Source organism: Rousettus aegyptiacus, unplaced genomic scaffold (assembly GCF_014176215.1).
Source record: "Rousettus aegyptiacus isolate mRouAeg1 unplaced genomic scaffold, mRouAeg1.p scaffold_m13_p_1, whole genome shotgun sequence".
NCBI lineage: Eukaryota > Metazoa > Chordata > Mammalia > Chiroptera > Pteropodidae > Rousettus > Rousettus aegyptiacus.
The window spans coordinates 145814826-145833879 of NW_023416284.1; the positions used below are offsets into that span (position 1 = coordinate 145814826).

The 19054-nt window shown below is 36.6% G+C and overlaps 1 protein-coding gene and 1 pseudogene across 4 annotated transcripts in view; both read right to left on the minus strand.

The window, feature by feature from the left end:
- Nucleotides 1-19054, minus strand: part of METTL24 (methyltransferase like 24) — an 84893-nt gene that overhangs the window by 33978 nt on the left and 31861 nt on the right. For 3 of the 4 annotated variants that reach the window (XM_016137012.2, XM_036220927.1, XM_036220930.1), the window contains exons 3-4: nt 15604-15743; nt 9586-9814 (exon numbers count right to left, since the gene is read on the minus strand). In XM_016137012.2, the coding sequence (XP_015992498.2) occupies nt 9586-9814; nt 15604-15743 (369 nt within the window). The remainder of the gene's footprint in view (nt 1-9585; nt 9815-15603; nt 15744-19054) is intronic. The other variant, XM_036220932.1, reaches the window with a different exon arrangement.
- LOC107506324 lies at nt 2052-3021 on the minus strand (annotated as a pseudogene).

Here is a 19054-nt window from a genome sequence, read left to right on the forward strand (position 1 = left end):
TAGGACAGTGATTGATATTTTAAAATATGAAAAAGCAAGTAAGAGACAAGGAGGATAAACCGAGTGGTTCTAAAATACATCTAAAAGGAACTCCAGAGAAGAGAATAAAGGAAAAAGAGAAGAACTATTTAAAATATTTTAACCTTTAAAATATTCATAAAATTCAAAAGATACAGCCATCCAGTTCTTCTCCTTATAGTCAACTGGTATCACCATTTTCTTGTATATATTTTCAGAGATTCTATTCACATAAAAATAATTATGTGTGTTAGGATGATAGGAATCCACACACATTCTTCTGCAATTTGCTTTTATTGAGGTATAATTTATATACAATAAAATTCACTTATTTTGAGTATACAGGTCAATGACTTTTGACATATGCGTATACCCATTGGTAATCACCGATACCCCAAAAAGTTCCTTTGTGACCGTTTCAGTTATTCTCCTATTCCATTCCCCCACCACGTGCTTCAGGCAACCCCTGATCTGATTTCTATCACTATAGAATGGTTTTGTCTCCTCAGATAAGTAGACAATCATACTGTATGTTGTCTTTTGTATCTGGCTTCCTTCATTCAATATAAAGTCTATGAGATTTGTTCATTGTTATATGAATCACTAAGCTTGTTCCTTTTTATTGCTGAGTGGTGTTCTATTACATATGGGTGGAATGGTACATGGTATGTTGTATATGGTATATTCATACCATAACTTCTTTACCCATTAACTTGTTGGATGTTGGGGTTGTTTTCAGCTGAAGCTATTGTGAATTGGGCTGCTATGAACATTCAAGTGCAGGTTTTTATGTGAACTTATGTTTTCAGTTTTCTTGGGTAAATACTTAGGAGTGGGTTTGCTAGATCAATCTTTGGTAAATGTACATTTACCTTAATAAGAAATTGCTGAACTCTTTTCCAAAGAGATTGCTTTCTCACCAGAAATGTCTGAGATTTCCAGTTACTCCACACACTAATCATCGCTTAGTATCATCAATGTCTTCATTTTAGCCATTTTGGCATGGTATTGCATTGTGGCTTTAATGTTCATTTCCCTAATAATTAATGGTACTGAGTATAGTTTCATATGTGTTTTGCCAACTGTATATCTTCTTTGGTAAAGTGTTCAAATCTTTTTCCCATTTTAAATTGAGTTGTTTGTCTCATTTTTGGTTGTAAGAGTTCTTTCTACATTCTTTTGTCTAATATGTTTGTGGTAAATATTTTCTCCTGGTTTTTATGTTCTTAACAATGTCTTTTAATGAGCCGAAGGTTTTAGTTCTGATGAAGTCCCATTTAACTTTTTATTTTTATGGTTTACAATTTTTGTATCTAAGAACTCTTGGCCTGACTCAAGTTCTTGAAAATTTTCTCCTATATTTTATCCTAGAAGTTTTATAATTTTAGATTTTATGTTTAGGTCTCAGTTACATTTTAAGTTAATTTTTCTGATGATGTGAGATGGAAGTCGAGATTCATTTTTTTCCATACATATATCCAGTTGCTCCAGTAACATTTGTTGAAAAGACTATTACTTTTCTTTTTGAATTATGTCAGTGCCTTTGTAAAAAATCAATTAATCATATACTTGTCTCTATTTCCAAATTCTCTTGGAGTTCCATTGAGCTGTATGTCTATATTTATGTCAGCACAACACTCTCTTGATGGCTACCATTTATATTAAGTCTTGAGATCAAGTAGTGTTAAGTCCTCCTTGTTCTTCATTTTCAAAATTGCTTAGCACTTGCTTTGCAATGAAAGTTCCTTTTCTTCTTCTCCACCTCCCCCCCCCTACCCTGCCCCCACTTAACCAAAACACAGAAACTTTAATTGGATCAGAATTACATCTGTCAACGATCTGGGCTGTACATTCATTATAGCACCAACTCCTTCTGAGGGGAAATTTCACAAGCCATCTGAGTAAATGTTCCAGCTGTATCCAGATTGGCTATAGAGATGTCCCAAGCATGGTCATATCAGCATCAATGTCGCAGCACCACTTAGATTTCCGGTTTAGTGTCACTTTCCCCACCACTCCCTTATATCCCAGGCATTTCTCACAGCCAGCAGGTAGCTCTCCCTCCCCACCCTCACCAAACTCCGGAAAACCCAGGAGTGCCTTTTTACAGCTCCTCCTCGGCCCCCTTCTTCGAGAAGGCAGTCAAGATGTGTGAGCTCTTCTGGAGCTCTTCCTTCTTCCCGTCACTCATCTCGTTCTTCTCAATCAGCTTGGCGATCCGGGTTATCTCTGACGCTGGGAAGACCTCGCTTTGGTCTAAGACCTTCCCCATGATCTTCAGATACTACTCGGCCCACTTCTCAATCTCCTTCACACTTGCAAAGTTGTCCTGCCCCTGCTTTGAGAGGGCCAGGAAGGCCTCCACGCCAGAGGCTTTGATGAACTCTTCAGCAAGGGCATCATATCTAGGCAGGCAACCAGGCAAACCTAGGTAGATCCCATGCCCCTTTAGCCAGCACTGGATGGCTCCAACCTTAACTGCCCCACTGTGCAGGATTGGGTTCTCAAAGTTTCCATCCTGGAAGAGGTAGAAGACGGAATAGTTCTCTTTGTCCAGTTTGTATTTCTCACTCAGCTCCATATTCTTGTCACCATAATTGAAATCCCCACCTCTGCCACCAGGAGATCTTCACTAGAGGCCAAGTTTTCAGCCAGATGCTTGAACTCATCCTGCTTCTCACTGTAGAGATACTGAGTGTCGAACTCCACCAAGATGAACTTGCTTTTGGGGATGACCTTGTAGAAAGTGACTGTATCCAGGGGGAGGGCACCCTTGGTATGCAGGCCACCGCAGCCCTGCGGAGCGAAGAGGAACAGAAAGAACAGGAGAAGGGGAAGTAGTAGGGAGACAGAAGTGGCGTGGAGAATGGCAGCAGCCATTACTCCGGATTCTGGCAGTCCTTTTCTTAAAAATATATCTCAGAAATTGTTTCATATCATGCATAAAGATTTGTTTTTGCCTTTTCATGGGGCATTGTAAGCAATCCGTGAAAGGCTGTATAGTAATTTATTTAAACATTTCCACAATGGTGGACATGTAAATTATTTCTCATTCTTTGCTATTGCAAACAATGAAGCAAAAAATAAACTTGTTCATAATTCAGTTCACATATATAGTAAATTCATAGAAGTAGAATTGATGGATCAAAGGGCATTTGTATTTGCAATGTAGTAGATGTTGCCGAACTGTCTTGCATAAAAAGATTGTACTAATTTACATTCATGCCACTTTTTATCTTTGATAATCTGATAGGTGAATCTAAGTGCAGTTTCATTTGCATTTCTTTTACTATGAGCAAGTTAGAATACTTTTTCATATGAGCCATCTGTATTTCTTTTTCTGTGAGCTGATTTTCTATCCTTATCCAATTTTCTATTAAGTGGCTAATCTTTTCCTTATTGATTTGTGGAAGCTCTTTATATACCAATAAAATTAGCTCTCTGTTTATAAAATGAGCTATTAATATTCTCTTAGTTTGTTGTTTGTCTTTTAATTTTGCTTTTGATATATTTACCAGGCAGAAATTTTATATTTATATGTAATCAAATTAATCATTTCTTCTTTTATAACTTCCTTACTCCAGGATTCTTTTTTAATTCCCCATAGTTTTTTCCTAGTAGTTTTATAGCATCAGTTTAAAAATAAGCATTTATTTTTGATTGATTTGGATTTTTTTGGTAAAAGGCATCAGAAATGGATCAAAATTAATTTTTTACAAAAGCCTACCCAGTTGTCCACATAACTTTTACTCAACTGTTCATCTTTCCCACTGATTTAAGATAACAACTTTATCATATATCAAAATTGCATGTATTTGGATCTACTTCTGGATTTTTATTCTGTCCATTAATCTGTTTATCTATTAATGCAAATGTACCATTTTTCTGTAATCATTATAGATTTATAAGAAATTTTAATATCTCATAGGCCTAACAACCTCCTTAATTATTCTTCTTTGCCAAAATTTGATTGGCTATTTTTGCTCATTAATTCAATATGACCTCTAGAATCAGCTTCGTTAATTCTACAAAAAAAAAAAAATTATCCTACTGGCCATTTTATTGGGATCATGTTAAATGAATAGAGTAACACAAGAAAGATTAACATTATGATGATGAGTTCTTCTATCTAAGAACATACTATGTTTTTTTAATTCATTCGAGTCTTCTTTCAAATTCTTAGTTAATATTTTATTCTTGTAGATTTTGCACATCTTAGGTTTATTTTTATCTCTTTCGATTGCTTTTGTAAATGGTGTCTTCTCTTTCTTTATACATTCTAACTGGTTAGTCATAAAAGTACAGTTTTTAAATGTTTGTATACTGTATTCAGACAACTCATGAAATTCTCTTATTGCTTGATAGTTTTTCATTAGATTCTCTTGAGTTTTCCAGTATGCGATTATATTATCTGCCAATGAGTGCATATAATAATTAAAATTTTACCTCTTTCTTTCTAAATTTTATGCCTAAAAGTTCTTTCTCTTTTCTAATTGTGTTAGCTATTATCTTGAAAACTGTGTTAAATAACAATGGTGATTACACATTCTATGATTCCATTTATATAACATTTTTGAAATCACAAAATTATATGAATGGAAAACAAATTAGTCATTACCAGGGGTTAGGGAAAGTGGTGGGGGGAGGAAGGTAGGTATGGCTCTAAAAGGACAACATTATCCTTATGGTGCTAGAAATGTTCTGTATCCAAACTGTATCGTTGTCAATATCCTGGTTGTGATATCACACTGTAAGTTTGCTATGGGGGAAGCCGGGTAGGGTACATGGAATCTCTGCACTATTTCTTACAACTGCCTATGAATCTATAATTATCACAAAATAAGTTTTAAAAAGAGCTCTAATCTAGTTTTTTTAAATGATGACAGACATTCTTATTTTCCCTTGACTTTAATAAGAGTATTTCCACAGTTTTTACTGTATTATGCTGCCAACTCTTGGGTTGAGATATACCAAAGTAAGAAGCAATTAATCCAAATAGATCAGCAATCATGATAAACATAAATGTATTAAACTCACATATACAGATAGTTGTATTATGGAAGTACCCATCCATTACTTTCCATTGAGTTTTTTTTTAATTTGCAGAGACAAAATTGAATACAAATATATATAGAATCAGAGGGTAAATGTGGCAAATAGTAAGAAGTAGTGATCTCAGTAAGGAATATATGAGAGTTCATTGCATTATTCTTATTCTTACAACTTGCAACTTTCATGTTTAAAATTTTTTCATAAAAAAATGTTTTAAAAAAGATAAAACTGAAGAAAATAACAGTGTGGGTTGGCCATGTTCAATAGATACTTAATTTGCAGTGACCCCTGTTGTATTTAGGAGGAATATTAAAATATCGATAATTCTATATGTTGTTTTAACATCGCATAGTTAATTATATACATTTAAAATTTAAGGTAGCCACGAAGGAAAAAAAACAAAACAAAACATGGTTTAGCAAGAATGGAACGAAAAAGTACAGAAAATCAAAAAAGCCCAATTTAAAAGAGTAAAAATTGTCCAAATATGCCAGTACTCACAATAACTATGAACATTGCCTATTTAAAGGCAGAGATGATCAGACTAGATTTAAAAACACAATCCAAGCATATATTGAATATGCCACTCTTACAGGCTACACTTACACCAAAATTATATTTAAAAAAAAAATGAAAATAAAAGAATCTAAAATGGCATTCATAAAAATACTTATAAAAAAAAAGCTGGAATGGCAGAACTAATGGCAGACAAAGTAGAATTTAAGGCAAAGAAGATTTCTAGGAATAAAAATGACATCATATATACACATGGTCTAATTTTCTTCCTGAGTCTATCATTTTCCATCTCCAGCCAGCAGCAAAGCATGAGTATTATTTCCAAAAAGCATTCCAACGTATCAATATCTTGTTTATATTTGCCAGTTTGATAAGAAAGAAGGAAAAGGAATATTTCTATAGTTTAATTTCAAAACTCATATTCTCTCAAACACAGCAGGGACTATACAGCAGAACCAACGTTTCGTAATTAATGGTGAGCTCTCTGCGCAGGCAGGCAGAACCTGCCCCTGCCATAAAAGTCCACGCTGACACTCAGCCTCTGAGGCAGCGTCCAGGGAGGGGAGGGAGGTCTCCCTCCTCTGCACTGAGCAGGCAGGAAGTCTGACTCCACCTGAGTCCTGCCCCTTAGTCTACATCTGCTCTGGATTAATTCTCAGCAGCTTATTTAATTTCTATACAGCACAGTATTACTTTCTATACAATCACTGCAAAACTGTTCAGTGCCCTGAGGCAACAAACAGTAATAGTTCTCTAAGACCACATCTGAAGGGCCAATTGCCCTTCAGTTTCACACACAGCTTTCATTAAAAACTCTTGACTGGAATTAGATGCGGTTAGCAATTTCCAGAGAAATCTCTAATATATTTTTCCTGGAAACAAAGAAGAAAACATTTTCTGTGAAATTTAGTAAAAATGTCCTGAAATTGATAATAAAAATTCTTTAAATTTACAATCGAATGACTAATACATGCCAGGCACTCTGCTGGCACCTTACGCAGTGTTCTCTGATCTAATTCTCAAAAACAATCCATTTAGATAGGATCATTGTCCCAGTTTTACTGACAATGAAACTGAGCATCTTAAAAGAGTCATTTAAGACTTGCCTGATGCCAAAAATCAACAAAAAGACCCATGCCTCCAACCCAGCTTAAGGAGTTTACAGAGGTAAGCTCAAACACAGTCCTGCTACTCATACTACCATCAGCAGCATGGTTAAGACTAAAAATAATAGTAATTTCTCATTAACTAGCCTGTATCATTTAGGATACTCTATGTAATAAAGACCTTAGGGAAAAAACATACATTCTAATTAATATGAGCAGAAATTTCAGACCCAATATTTCTAGTCATATTCTGGAACAATTCTAATGCATAGGTACGACAAGCACTGCAGCAAAGACAGTTAACCATTTCAAATAATGCTGGATTCAGGTGATATTACTCCCTGACAGGGCTTCTGGTTCCTGTGCTTTTGCTGATGAAGCTGCTCTCACTTGATGCTTTAGAAAGGTTTTCTTTGATTTATGGTTTAAAGTTAAAATTACCAAAGAGTTGTAAAAGTGGTATGAAAGCCATGTGCATCTTTCTGTCATCACCTCAGAAAACTGTCTTTCATTTTGCCTACATCTTTGTTTGAATGGCAGGAATCAAGGTATGATATGGAGCAGAAAAAGTAACAGCTTGACATGGAAAATATCTTCAGACTATATGAGATGTTTTAAAGTCACGAAGTGAAAACAGAACAAAAGAACACCCTTCGGTTTCTATAGTCACTTTCAGAAAAATGAGTGAAGAAGGCAAGGCAAAAAGCACTGCCGTGTGTGTGTGTGTGTGTGTGTGTGTGTGTGTGTGTGTGTGTGTGTGTGTTTTGTTTTTCTATTTGCTTTCTTTGCAAGAGCCATGTCCTATTTACCAGTGTATATACACATGCAGAAAAATGAAAACAGACCTTGCTGCTACAGGCCGGAAACGATGTTTCTTTTCATCTGGCATTGCAGAGCCCCTCCTAGAAGCAAGTTCCTAACCGGAGCTATCATTCACGGAAGGATTTATGTTTGTTTTTATTCTAAAGCATTCATATATATATATATATATACATTTAAGAAAGAATATCAGTTTCTTTTAAATTCTCCAACAAGGGTTTGGTTTTTTGTTTTTGTTTTTGTTTTTTTTTTAAGCAGCAAAAACATGTCTGGTAGTTCTAAGCCAGATCACTTTCATTATTACTGGGGTATTTTCATATTCTTTTATTGTGGTAAAATACAAATAAAACCTACCATCTTAACTATTTTTAAGTGACATTATTAATGTTTTTAATAAAAACAAGTAGCCTTAGTAACACAAGAAATTTCTAAAACATTTCTCCTTTCTAGGTACCAATGTAAATGTTTCTGCCATCTCAGGAGCAGTATTGTAAAGGCTTCATGCTTGATCCTCAGCATAAAGGTTTGCCTACTTCAACTCCCACAGAGGGGAACAAGCACAATTCAGGTGTGAATCTGGTTGTCTGAAAACATATTTTCCATAGGTAATGTGGCTTAGATAAATTACATCCACAGATCATTTTTCAATGTTTTATTTTTATCCTCACATTTAGGAAATCTTTCACTAAAATATTATTGAAAAAAGCAAAATGGCTTTGAGTTCCACCTCTTTTTCCATACTCAGTCTTTTCTTTGAAGAGTGGGAGTGGATAGGGCCAGGATGTAAAGAGCATTAAGGAGGAGCTGCAAAATGCTTAAATGAGCACAAAGAATCAGTACTTAGCTCTTTGAATGATCTAGAGCTGACATATTAGAGAATCAAGCCTGTAATTTTCAGCAGTGAAAAACAGGTCTATGAAGGCAAAAACAAAATGAAGTGCTGAAAAATACTCTCACTTCTTTGGATTCTGTTCAGAGATTTTACCCCCAAAAACCCTATGTTTTTCATTAAGGCCCCTAAGTATTAAATGCTAGTTACTCTCAGTGGCAAAGCAAAAATACAAATCAATAGGTAATCACATGTTAAGAGAACAGCAGTTCTTTGAAGTTGTGGTTGAAGAAGTTCCTGCTGTCCAATTAAAGGTATTTGGTTTTTTTATTTTTAAGGTGGGGTTGGAGGAGGGAGGAAAACAATGCAGAGGAAAAAGCCCTTTTATTAAAGATCAAGCAGCAAACTCAAGTTGAAAATTATGTTCCATGTACAACATTTCTCAGAAATACTCATTCTGGCATGTTCTAAATTATATGCCATCTCCATCTGGGAATAATAAGCTTAGATAGGCCAAGCTCAAAAAGGGTTGGTGATCAAACATAAGCCAGCTATGCTCAGGAGAATTTCTCTAGTATCTGCCTACAGAATGCAGTTAGCTCAGTTCTACACTAAAAATTGCTTTTAAAGAATATAGTTCAAAGTTTGAGTCTTTTTCTATCCATTCACAGTGAAGTATTTGTAGAAACTTGACATCTTTTGACATAATTATATCAGTTGCAACATATGTAATGTTCATTCGACTTTACAAAGTACATTTTAATAAAAACTACACATATTTTCTGACCTCTTTAGAGCCTGGAGACTCAAAATAATTGTTACAACAGTGAGAAACATGATACACAAGCAATCTGTTATCAAACATAAACCTGGGTCTGATTACTTTTTGTATTTGAGGCTGACATAAGTGGTTTCTTCTGTCTGGAAATTTTAAATCAATTGTGTAACGGAAATGGTGCTCTGGAGCCTATGCCAGAGGTAGGTTTCTTAGTCTCTCTGCCCTACCTTAGCCAAAGCCTTACTTAGCACTACTCAACAGCAGCTAAAAATTTTCAAATCGATTTAAATGCCTCCCTTCTTGCCAAAACCTTGTGTCTGCAGAAATGACTCTATAAATAATGACAGGTGATTGGTACAGTTAAAACTGGACCTTTCAACTATCCAATCCTTGGTTTGCATTAAAAAAGAAGTTTATGAGTTTGTTCACTTTATTTAATTACGAAAGTAAATGAAAAAAAATCTCACCTTGTGATGCCCAAATTCATTCAAAATCGTTCCCAGTTTTCTGGTGTTGCTATGCGGTTTTTGGGCAGCAACAGCTGGATGGGGGTCCCGCCAGTCAATGGACAAGCGGTGATGCCAAAGGCGCTGACTCTCCAGAATGTGAGCTGATTTAACACTAGGATCAAAACGATGCACTTCACATCCATTGTTGGCCATGCTAACTTCAAAATGGGTATCATCGCTTCCCAGCCTGTAAAGAAAGAGGATGGAAATCAACAATAAAAACATGAAATGACGCAAAAAGTGGTGGATTGACAAAAGGGCGGTACTAAGGCCAATTTTCTTAGTTATATCAAGCCTTCTATTTTAACACATGGCTAACTGTAAACATTAAATAAACCTTCTCTCACAAAAAGCATTGTAGCTAAAAGCTTTTGGATAAGAGAAAGTAGGGAAATTATCTGCTAAATGCAGACAAGAGAATCAAATGTTCGAACATGTAGAAACATATCAAGTTGGTTTTTAAAAAAATGCAAACCACAGTGGAGATGAAACAAAGAAAACCATCCGGCCATCTTAAGAGATTTTCTCTGAATATGTCAAAAATAAAAGCCCTAGGCTCAGATCCTTAGGGAGAGATGCATCCTACTAATGAGGTAATTTTTCTCCATTCTAATGGCCACAGTGCTGTGCGTGCAGTTTGACTTAAAGACAACAGCTGTTTTCTTAGAAACAGAATGTATTTTAAAATAGTACATTTAAAGAAAAAAGCAACTATGTGTGGTTCTCCTGGATATAGTACTCAGGAAGCAGAAGAGGGGCCTCACCTACAATTCAAATAACAAGGGAAAGAAACTCTTTTAAGTACCCAACAGGTAGCACATTGTGTGGAAAATTTATATACCTACAAAATTTTAATTTACTCAGAAATATTCCTTATTTAGTGATATAAGTTTCATCACTCTGATTAAAGCATCAATTTGAATGAAAAACATAAAATTAACCCAGAGATGGTTTTTTAAAGTGGTGATTATTGTTTCTCTGCCAAAATTCCTATAATTAGATATGATTTAAGATACGAAAATCCTACAGAATATCTATAATACATTGGCCAAACCTGAACACATTACAGAAATATGTCATTCTCTTAGACTCTACTAGTTCAGCCTATTCTATAATTTAGAAATATGCTAGCTCATTGGATAACTAGTATTTACCTGGTTCTAGTTAACTAAAATAAGTCTTCAGTGCAGAGATCATCCACTTAGACATTCTCAATATTCTTATATGACTTGTCCTCTCTTTTCACTCCTACTACACTGCTTTTTCCTCACTGGACCTATGGCATGTCAACCTTCTGACGTCCCTCAACTATAATTCTCTCGATCTTTTTGGCCTAGAAAAACATTCAGCACTCCTCTCCCAATTCCTTCTATATTCCTTTCATCTAAGAGACTTTATTATCTATTTTCAACCTCTTATTAAATCCACACAGCTCAGAACATTGTAGCTCCACCCTACTTTTCCTCCAAATTTACCATTATCTAATCTGGTACAGCAGATTGACTACCTAAGAGTAGAAGGAATGGATGTGGCACTGTTTCAGGTCCTTAGTTATTCTTTTTAAAAGAGTCCTGAGAGTATTAAGGTGAGTGTCCTTTATGTTCCCCAGGAATCAAAAACTCAGAAGTTAAATACATAAAAAGATATTCAAGATCATTATCCAACAGGGAGAAACAAATCAAAACCTCAATGAGAAACCACTTCAGGTCCACTAGTGGCTATAAAGTGGTCATCTTTTTGATGGCTATGATCAAAAAGTCCAATAATAATAAGTGTTGGCAACAATGTGGAGAAATTGGAAGCCTCATATATTGCTTAGTAGAAACGTAAATTGGCATATATCCAAGAGAAAGGAAAACAAACATTCACACAAAAACTTGTACATGAATTTTATGGCAGCACAGTCATAATAGCCAAAAAAGTGGAAACAATCCAAATGTGCATCAACTAACAAGTGGATAAATAGAATATAGTGTATCTATGCAATGGAATATAGTTTGGCAATAAAAAGGAATGAAGTACTGATACGCTTATTTCATGCTTCCACTTACACGAAATGTCCAGACTAGGCAAATCCACAGAGACAGAAAGTAAATAAGTGGTTGCCTAGGACTAGGAAGTGAAAGTGGGAAAGAGGGTTGGAGAAAAATTGGGAGTGACTGCTACCGAGTACAGGGCTTCTTTTGGAGAGTGATGAAATGTTATAAAAATGACCGTAGTGACCCAAAACCATTGAGTCATACAGTTTAAATGGGTGTGGCATGTGAATTATATCTCGACAAAGCTGTTAAAAAACCTAAAGAAACAAAATCAGAACAGATACAGGGAAAGTTTTTAACCCTCACCATTGAAAGCAGAAAGGTTGAAAGATGTAAGAATTAAGGTTTTCCCCAGGAGTTTTAGTAGTCCATTCTTCATCCCAGCACAAATCACAGAATCTGGACAAATGATTATCTATTATGATATGGATGATTAGATTATCTAGTATCTGATTTTTAAAGTTATTAGAATTTGATCTATAAATTGCCAACTACTAGAGGGAAAGAAATGGGTTTTTCAAAGCATAAATGACATTGAATAGTAGATTTAAAAATTATAGTTATTATTTTTATTAAATAACATCACACAAAATGCCAAGATTTCCTCTAAAACATATATTCTCAACAGGGATGATCTCACCCCTAAGGGAGCAAAAATTGATTCTTGCAGAGGGGGCAAAAAACTTACTATTTTTTCTTATAAAGCATAGATACAGTACATGAAGATATACAGTATTTCTATGGTATAAAATTTCATGGGGGTCAATTAGGGAAAAAATTGTCTAAATTTCAGTCTACGATTTTCTGGTTTCTCATTCGTATATACTATGAGCTCCTGCTGTGCTCATTAAAATAGTATACGATGAAAAGTTTGGGTTCTGAAGATCATTCATTCCTCTTAAAATGCTCATGGCAACTGGCAGTCCCAGATTTTCTGTATAAAATATTGGCTCTTGTTGCCTAACCATGCGTCATCTATTATACATTCTTCTGTCTTGTGCTGAGAATTCATGTCTCAAAACCAAATGATGCAACCGCCTAGAGAACTAAGGAATATTTGCCTACTACATATTATCCCTTCTCATGTTTTCTCTTCCACTCTCGCTTCTACCCCTGAAATACAACCTTTCACATGAAGGATGAAATAGGTGATTTTTTTCCCACTTCATTTTAGCTACCTCCCGCAGCCCTCACCCTCCCCACCAGCTCCCTACCATCATTTCTCCACTACACACACAAGAATACTTGCAGAGAGGGCCGCACCTGAAGTTTTTCGGTAGATAGTATTATCCGAAGCCACAGCCTCTCCTCATTTCATTTCTCTTTCCTCTTCTCCATAACATAGCTTTCTTTTTTAGTGCCTTTCCTGTCATAATTAGTCTATTCTACCCCATTGCAAAATTGAAAAGGACTTGATTTTAATTTTCAACTGAACTTTACACAGAATGTACTTTTCCAGAAAAAAAAAATATCTTTTACATTAACTGTGAAATAAAAAAGCTTTGACTCCTAGTAAAGAGATTTCAAACATCAGAGAGAAGGTGGAGGTAATACCTGCTCTAGTTCTCGTGGGTGGAAGAAAGGTAAGAAACGGATCCGAAGCAAGGTAATCAGCCTTTGTCCTCAGATCCTTTCTCTCACTCCAGGAAGGTTACCCCCACTTGCAGCTGCATCCATGGTCCTCGGTTAGGATGGAAAAGACTGGGCATAGCAGTCCCAAATGCTGGGAATCCAGGGCCCACATGGCCTGTTCCTGCACCTCATTTCAAGGGCTCCACTTCTGCCCTGGGTTTTGCTCTTCCTTCAGCATCAATTGAGATGCTGTCAGTCAGCTATTTACCTGCCTCCCAGGCAAGCAATTCACCTGAGAAAGGGAACCCTCAGTCCTGAGTAGCAGTGCAAGCAACATATACATCCACAATCCAAAGCATCCTTTTTTAGGGCACAAGAAATATCATCTTTAGTTTCCAGTTTTTAATTAAGCATTTTCGAGTTTCAAATGTGTTGACCCTCATAACCTATTCATTTCTTTCCCCAGTGGAATTCAACTGTTCTTATCTGCGATTACAAAGTTGATTTTGAATAGTGAACATATAAATGAAAATAAGAAACTCTGTTTTTGTATGTAATAATCTGGAATCTTACAGCAAAACTACCTTATCTAATGGCTCTGAAGTATAAGAAAAGCCAAAAGGAATTTTAAAAATTTCTCCAAAAACAGCTTTCCGAGTTTCATTTTACTCAGTTATATTCTTTAAATGAAATTATTCCAGGGTATAAAATATTAAGCAAAATATAAATGCAGTTTGGAGCAAGAAAATAAGACCAAGCTGAGATCTCCGATTTTGCACGTGGTACTATGCAATTATTTTTATGACCTACTTTCATACATTTTTCATACGATATAAAATAAACTCTACTGTCACCACTTCCCATTCTTCCTACAATCTTGAAGCAGAGCCGGTGGGCTCCCAGTAAAAGGGCTCTATTATAATCGACTGGCTAAGCAATGTGTTTCCTAATCCTCAAGACTCCAAATTTAAATTACAACACAACCAGCCTCCCTCCTTAGCCTCCTTACCTCAAGCAATCATTTAGGAAGCAAATGTATACTGAGTGCCTACCGCCTACCAAGCTCCACTAATATATACCATTGCTCTTCGCTTAACCCATAGAAGAACGTCTCTATTTTCCTGAAACTCTTATTTGAACCTTGTTTTTTTAAAAAACCCACAATGACTATAACTAAGAAGTCTTGTTTGGTAAAGTTTGACAATCACTTCTTGGCCTTTTGGCTAAGATCAAGTGTAAAGTTTGACAAGCAATGGATCCTCCATGCATCAGCTCCTTTGGGTAGGCCTCCACACCACCCAAATGTCTGCTCCTAACGCTTCCCATGTAGGATTCTGGTTGGCAGTTCATTCATGGGCCTGAATGTAAGTCATAGAGGCAATGAAACCTACAGGTGAGGAACAAGCATATGACACTTGTTGGGATCCCCAGTACTTTTCTAAAGGACCTCAGAGACCTTGCCTGAGAACCTAACCACCAGCTGCTACAAAGAATCTATGGAACAGGGTGTTCCAAACAAAAATAACTCTCCCCTGCCTATTTTTGGAGACATGTATCATTTGTAAGTTCAGGACTGTTTAATTAATATTGGTGTATTTGGTGAAATAATTTCGTTACTTTATATTCACCCTTTTATAAAAAGCTCTCTAAATCCATTTGTACATTTAGGTCATTTTCAGCCTGAATAACTGAATATCAATATTTCCCACAATTTTGACAAAATTTCATGATTTTCATAAGGCGCCAGGAAGGACTTCAGGAAGGAAGGAAGGACGAAGAAGGCCTGCCTTGCAGTAATTCCTTTCTTTCCTTTTCTTCTTCTTTCTTTCTTTCTTTCTTTCTTTCTTTCTTTCTTTCTTTCTTTCTTTCTTTTCTTTCTTTCTTTCTTTCTTTCTTTCTTTCTTTCTTTCTTTCTTTCTTTCTTTCTTTCTTTCATGTTTTTGACATTGGCACAAAACATAAAAATCCAACAGTGGCCATTTGCCTTGAGTCACTCATCATAACAGCATATAAAATTTCGAATTTCTTTTTTCTAGGTACATTCTTAATATTTTTCTCTCTCTTTATAGTAAGAATGTTCTAATTCTATCTGGAAATCATGGGCTTCACTAAGAGGATCATAATCATGCTGAAAATTGAGGTTGCCAGCTTACTACCAGCAGAATGGGAAAGAAAATGGCCTTGGCATTTGGGTGATCTGCAAGCACCCACAGTTACATAAACAGACAGATGAGTCTGAAATAAGGACAGGAGGCAAAGTGTACGACCTGTTATACACTGCACCCATTCATAACTTCGTGCTGCTAAGAAGCCATAGTCACACGCAGAACTGTTTTTGCTTTCTTCTGCCATGAAACGTACTTACCCTAAGGAATACAGACGACACTGCTTGTTGCGGATTTGATGAGCTAAGCCAAACCTGTCATCGAGACAAACCAACCAGGGCTTCTTTGCAGGGCTGGAGTTGGTAGCCAGGCTGTCTGTGTTCACGTGATCACATGCAATCTGTAAGGATTGGAAATCAATGTGAATAATTTAAAGTGTTGGATGATAAATGGCAGGTAGGGACTTACTGCTTCCCTGATCCCTAAAAACCATAACAGGAGAGTTATATCCTTCTCCACTGCTAACTACGTCCCTCCTCAGGAAAACACAAGACTGCTGGAAAATATTCAGAGGAATTCCAAATACCAGATTATAAGTAACCTCGTGAAGACCATTAGCAGGTTCGAAGGGATGTTAAGAGCTGCCATAGCCTTATTTACAGAGTGCATAGGGGAGAACAAATCGGGAACCAAGATGGCAGGGAGGAGGGGTCAGGCAAGGCTTTGCAGAGGCGTGTTAGTCTTGGAAAATGAACAGAGGTTGATCAAGAGGCTGAGACCAAGAAGGGCATTCCAGACATGGAGAACAATGCTCCCAGAACACAGAGGCCTGTTACGCTCAGCATTCTTATCAGAAGTTGTGAGATTCAACCACAGCAGTAGTAGGCTCGGAAGGATACAAGATTATCGATGCTTTATCTCAGGCAGATAAAGTGGGGCCACAGTCCAGATAGGTAGCCTGTGTTCTCCAAGGTAAACAGCTAATCTGGATCAAGTGAAATTAAACCCTAGTCCCTGTTTATAGGGCAGGACTCTCTGTGATAGAAGATTCAAGTAAGTTTTTTCCCTCAGAGAGAGGAGGGAGGGCCCCAGCCAAGAAGGAGGCTCTCCCTGAGCTAACCAAAGCACTTCTCTTAACTCATCCATCAAATTAGAGAAGAAAGCCAAAGGGAATGTGCACCTAAGTCAAGCAGAAGCAAGCTCTAATTTCAAATGCACATTAAGTAAATGTACTCTGTAAGGAATTTTTGTCTTGTGTTTGAGGCTGACAGTGTGCATGGCTGAGGCTATTGAAACCAAAGAAAACAAGTTGGTGGCCAAGGTATTTATCTTACTGAGCAACAGTATTTCCCCCTAATCCCTCCAAACTCTCACAGTCATCATCATGCTCCACGAATCACGCGGCAGCTCTTGCTGTCACATCACAGACAACAGTCATTGCTTTAATTCATTGGAAAACATAACAGCAAACAATTTTCTTCTGAAGAAGATATATTCTAGGCTTACCCAATTCTTTTATTTTACTGATTTTCCAAAATTTTAAACTGAAAATAGTATATTATGTGGTGCCTATTTTGCTAGGATTTGGACCTTTTAGAGGAAAGCTTAAAAAATGAAACCCTATACATTTATATTCTTTTTTCTCTACCCAGTAACTCTGCCTACAATCACTGTTTAAAGGAAAAATAATAATAAATGGGATTGAGTCTTCGCCCAAGCAACTAGTACGGAATACATTTATTAACTAGGTGTGTCAACATATTAATTTCTGTAATTTGTTCCTATTATTCTCCCACATCTAAATGAAAATTATGCCTCTGCCTGCCCACCTCCTAGTCCCCACCCGTTCACCCAAGGGAGATGAAGTTGCTAATCTAATTAGCCAGAGCTCAGTGTGTTCATTGGGCCTGTTTTTAAGAGAGGGCAAGCACATCCACTGGCGCTCTATTCCATACCCTGCCTCCTGCAAGCAGTTATTTAGGCCAGGGCAGTTCTGTGAGCCCCTAAAGCATTCCTGGACCTTGAAGTTGAGCCATTTGCTCAAGGACAGCTTCCTGGGGTATTTTTATTAAAGTGGCATGATGATGCCCATCTGCTATTGCTCTTTGTGTGTACCTCTCCCTAAGAACCTCCATTATGACAGAAAGGATGGGGGCGTTCACATGTTCTCATTTACAACACCCTCCTGACACCATTAGAACCTAACTCTGGCCTCTCCCACGGTGTTTCTCAGGGTGTGGTCCACCCACTTTCTCACAGACCTAGGAGGCACTTAAAAGTTCAGATTCCTGAGTCTCCTCCAGATCTGCAAAATCAGAATTTTTGAGCTGACACTTGGGCACATGCATTTTAATAAGCTTCCTCGAGTGATTCTCATGCAGTGGTCCTGTGAGTTTACTGAAAGCCCTTTGTAAAGCTCCACTGAAATGTTCAGCCTGGCCTCCTCTGTGCCTTAGCAAATCAAGGGAAGAGGCTACTCTTGGGTCAGAGCTCTAAGCTGAAAACAGCAGCCCCTCCAACCTCACTCCTAACAAAGCCAGAGAGGCAGCGATGATGATTAGCCAGAGGCCTCAAAGAGTCAGGTAAATATTAAGAGTCAAGGTTAGGGCTTTGAGGTTCATCTGCTCCTCTTCTGCCATCACTGGGGAGTATGGTATTATTATATTAAAATGACTCTTCAAGCATTTCTTCTTCTTCCACAGACTTCATCTTGCACAGATATGGAAAGGTATTCTTTTCCATTCAACCTCTCTGCTAATATTCCTCTTTTCCTCTCCTAGTTCAAAAAATAAAACACATTTTTTTCCATTTTAACCATTTATTAACTATCTTGTTGATAGACATTAGCTTTTGAAAACAACTAAGTACTCAGTAAAATTCAGCTCCTAAAAATTAATTAAATATGGATTTTTCAAACGTTCTTGTGAAGATTTATGGCCAAGGCTTCAATAACTCCTCTTGCAAGCAGAATAAGTGAGGGCAATAACTCTTACCTAAGCTTCAACTACAGGAATTGCGTTCTCTCTCTCCTAATTCTCCTTATAATTTTAGCCATATAAAATTAGGCCTAGACAAAGGAAAATAGACTCCAGGAAGAAAATGTTTTCTAAAATGTTTTTTTTTAAGTTATTTAACTTACTGAGACCTGATTTATTTTTATTTAATTTTATATCCCAAAAGCTTGAATAACATTTCTGCCAACCCTTGAATAGAACCTGGCAGAGGAGACCTTAAAATTTGGGGACCTTTGGCAAGAATCAATTCAATGATCAACTGTATTTTGAAAGGTAAAATTTCAAAGAAAAAGTTGTGTTTTTGTTGCTTTTATCCTCCCCCCCCCCCAATTCGCAGGGGTGTGTGTGTGCATGTGTGTGTATTATAAATATTATAAATACTGTTGTTATGAAATTCTAAAGTCTGATCTCCAGAGCTCAGGTTCTTATGTTATTCTCAAAAATAGATAGGTAGATGATTAGAGAGATAGATAGATTTTAAAACATATTTAATATTTCTTTTTTAAAACAGCAACTGTTGCTTAGATTAATTTTGTACTGTAAGATATGCTTCCTGGAGGCATATGGTTTGGGGGTTGCCATAAAAAGCTAGATCTGAAGCCTTCTCTTAGAACAGAGCACTGTTTTTATGATTAACCATTAGTTAGCAGTGGTGTATCACTGACTCCAGAATTCAGAGATGCAATCATGGTCTCTT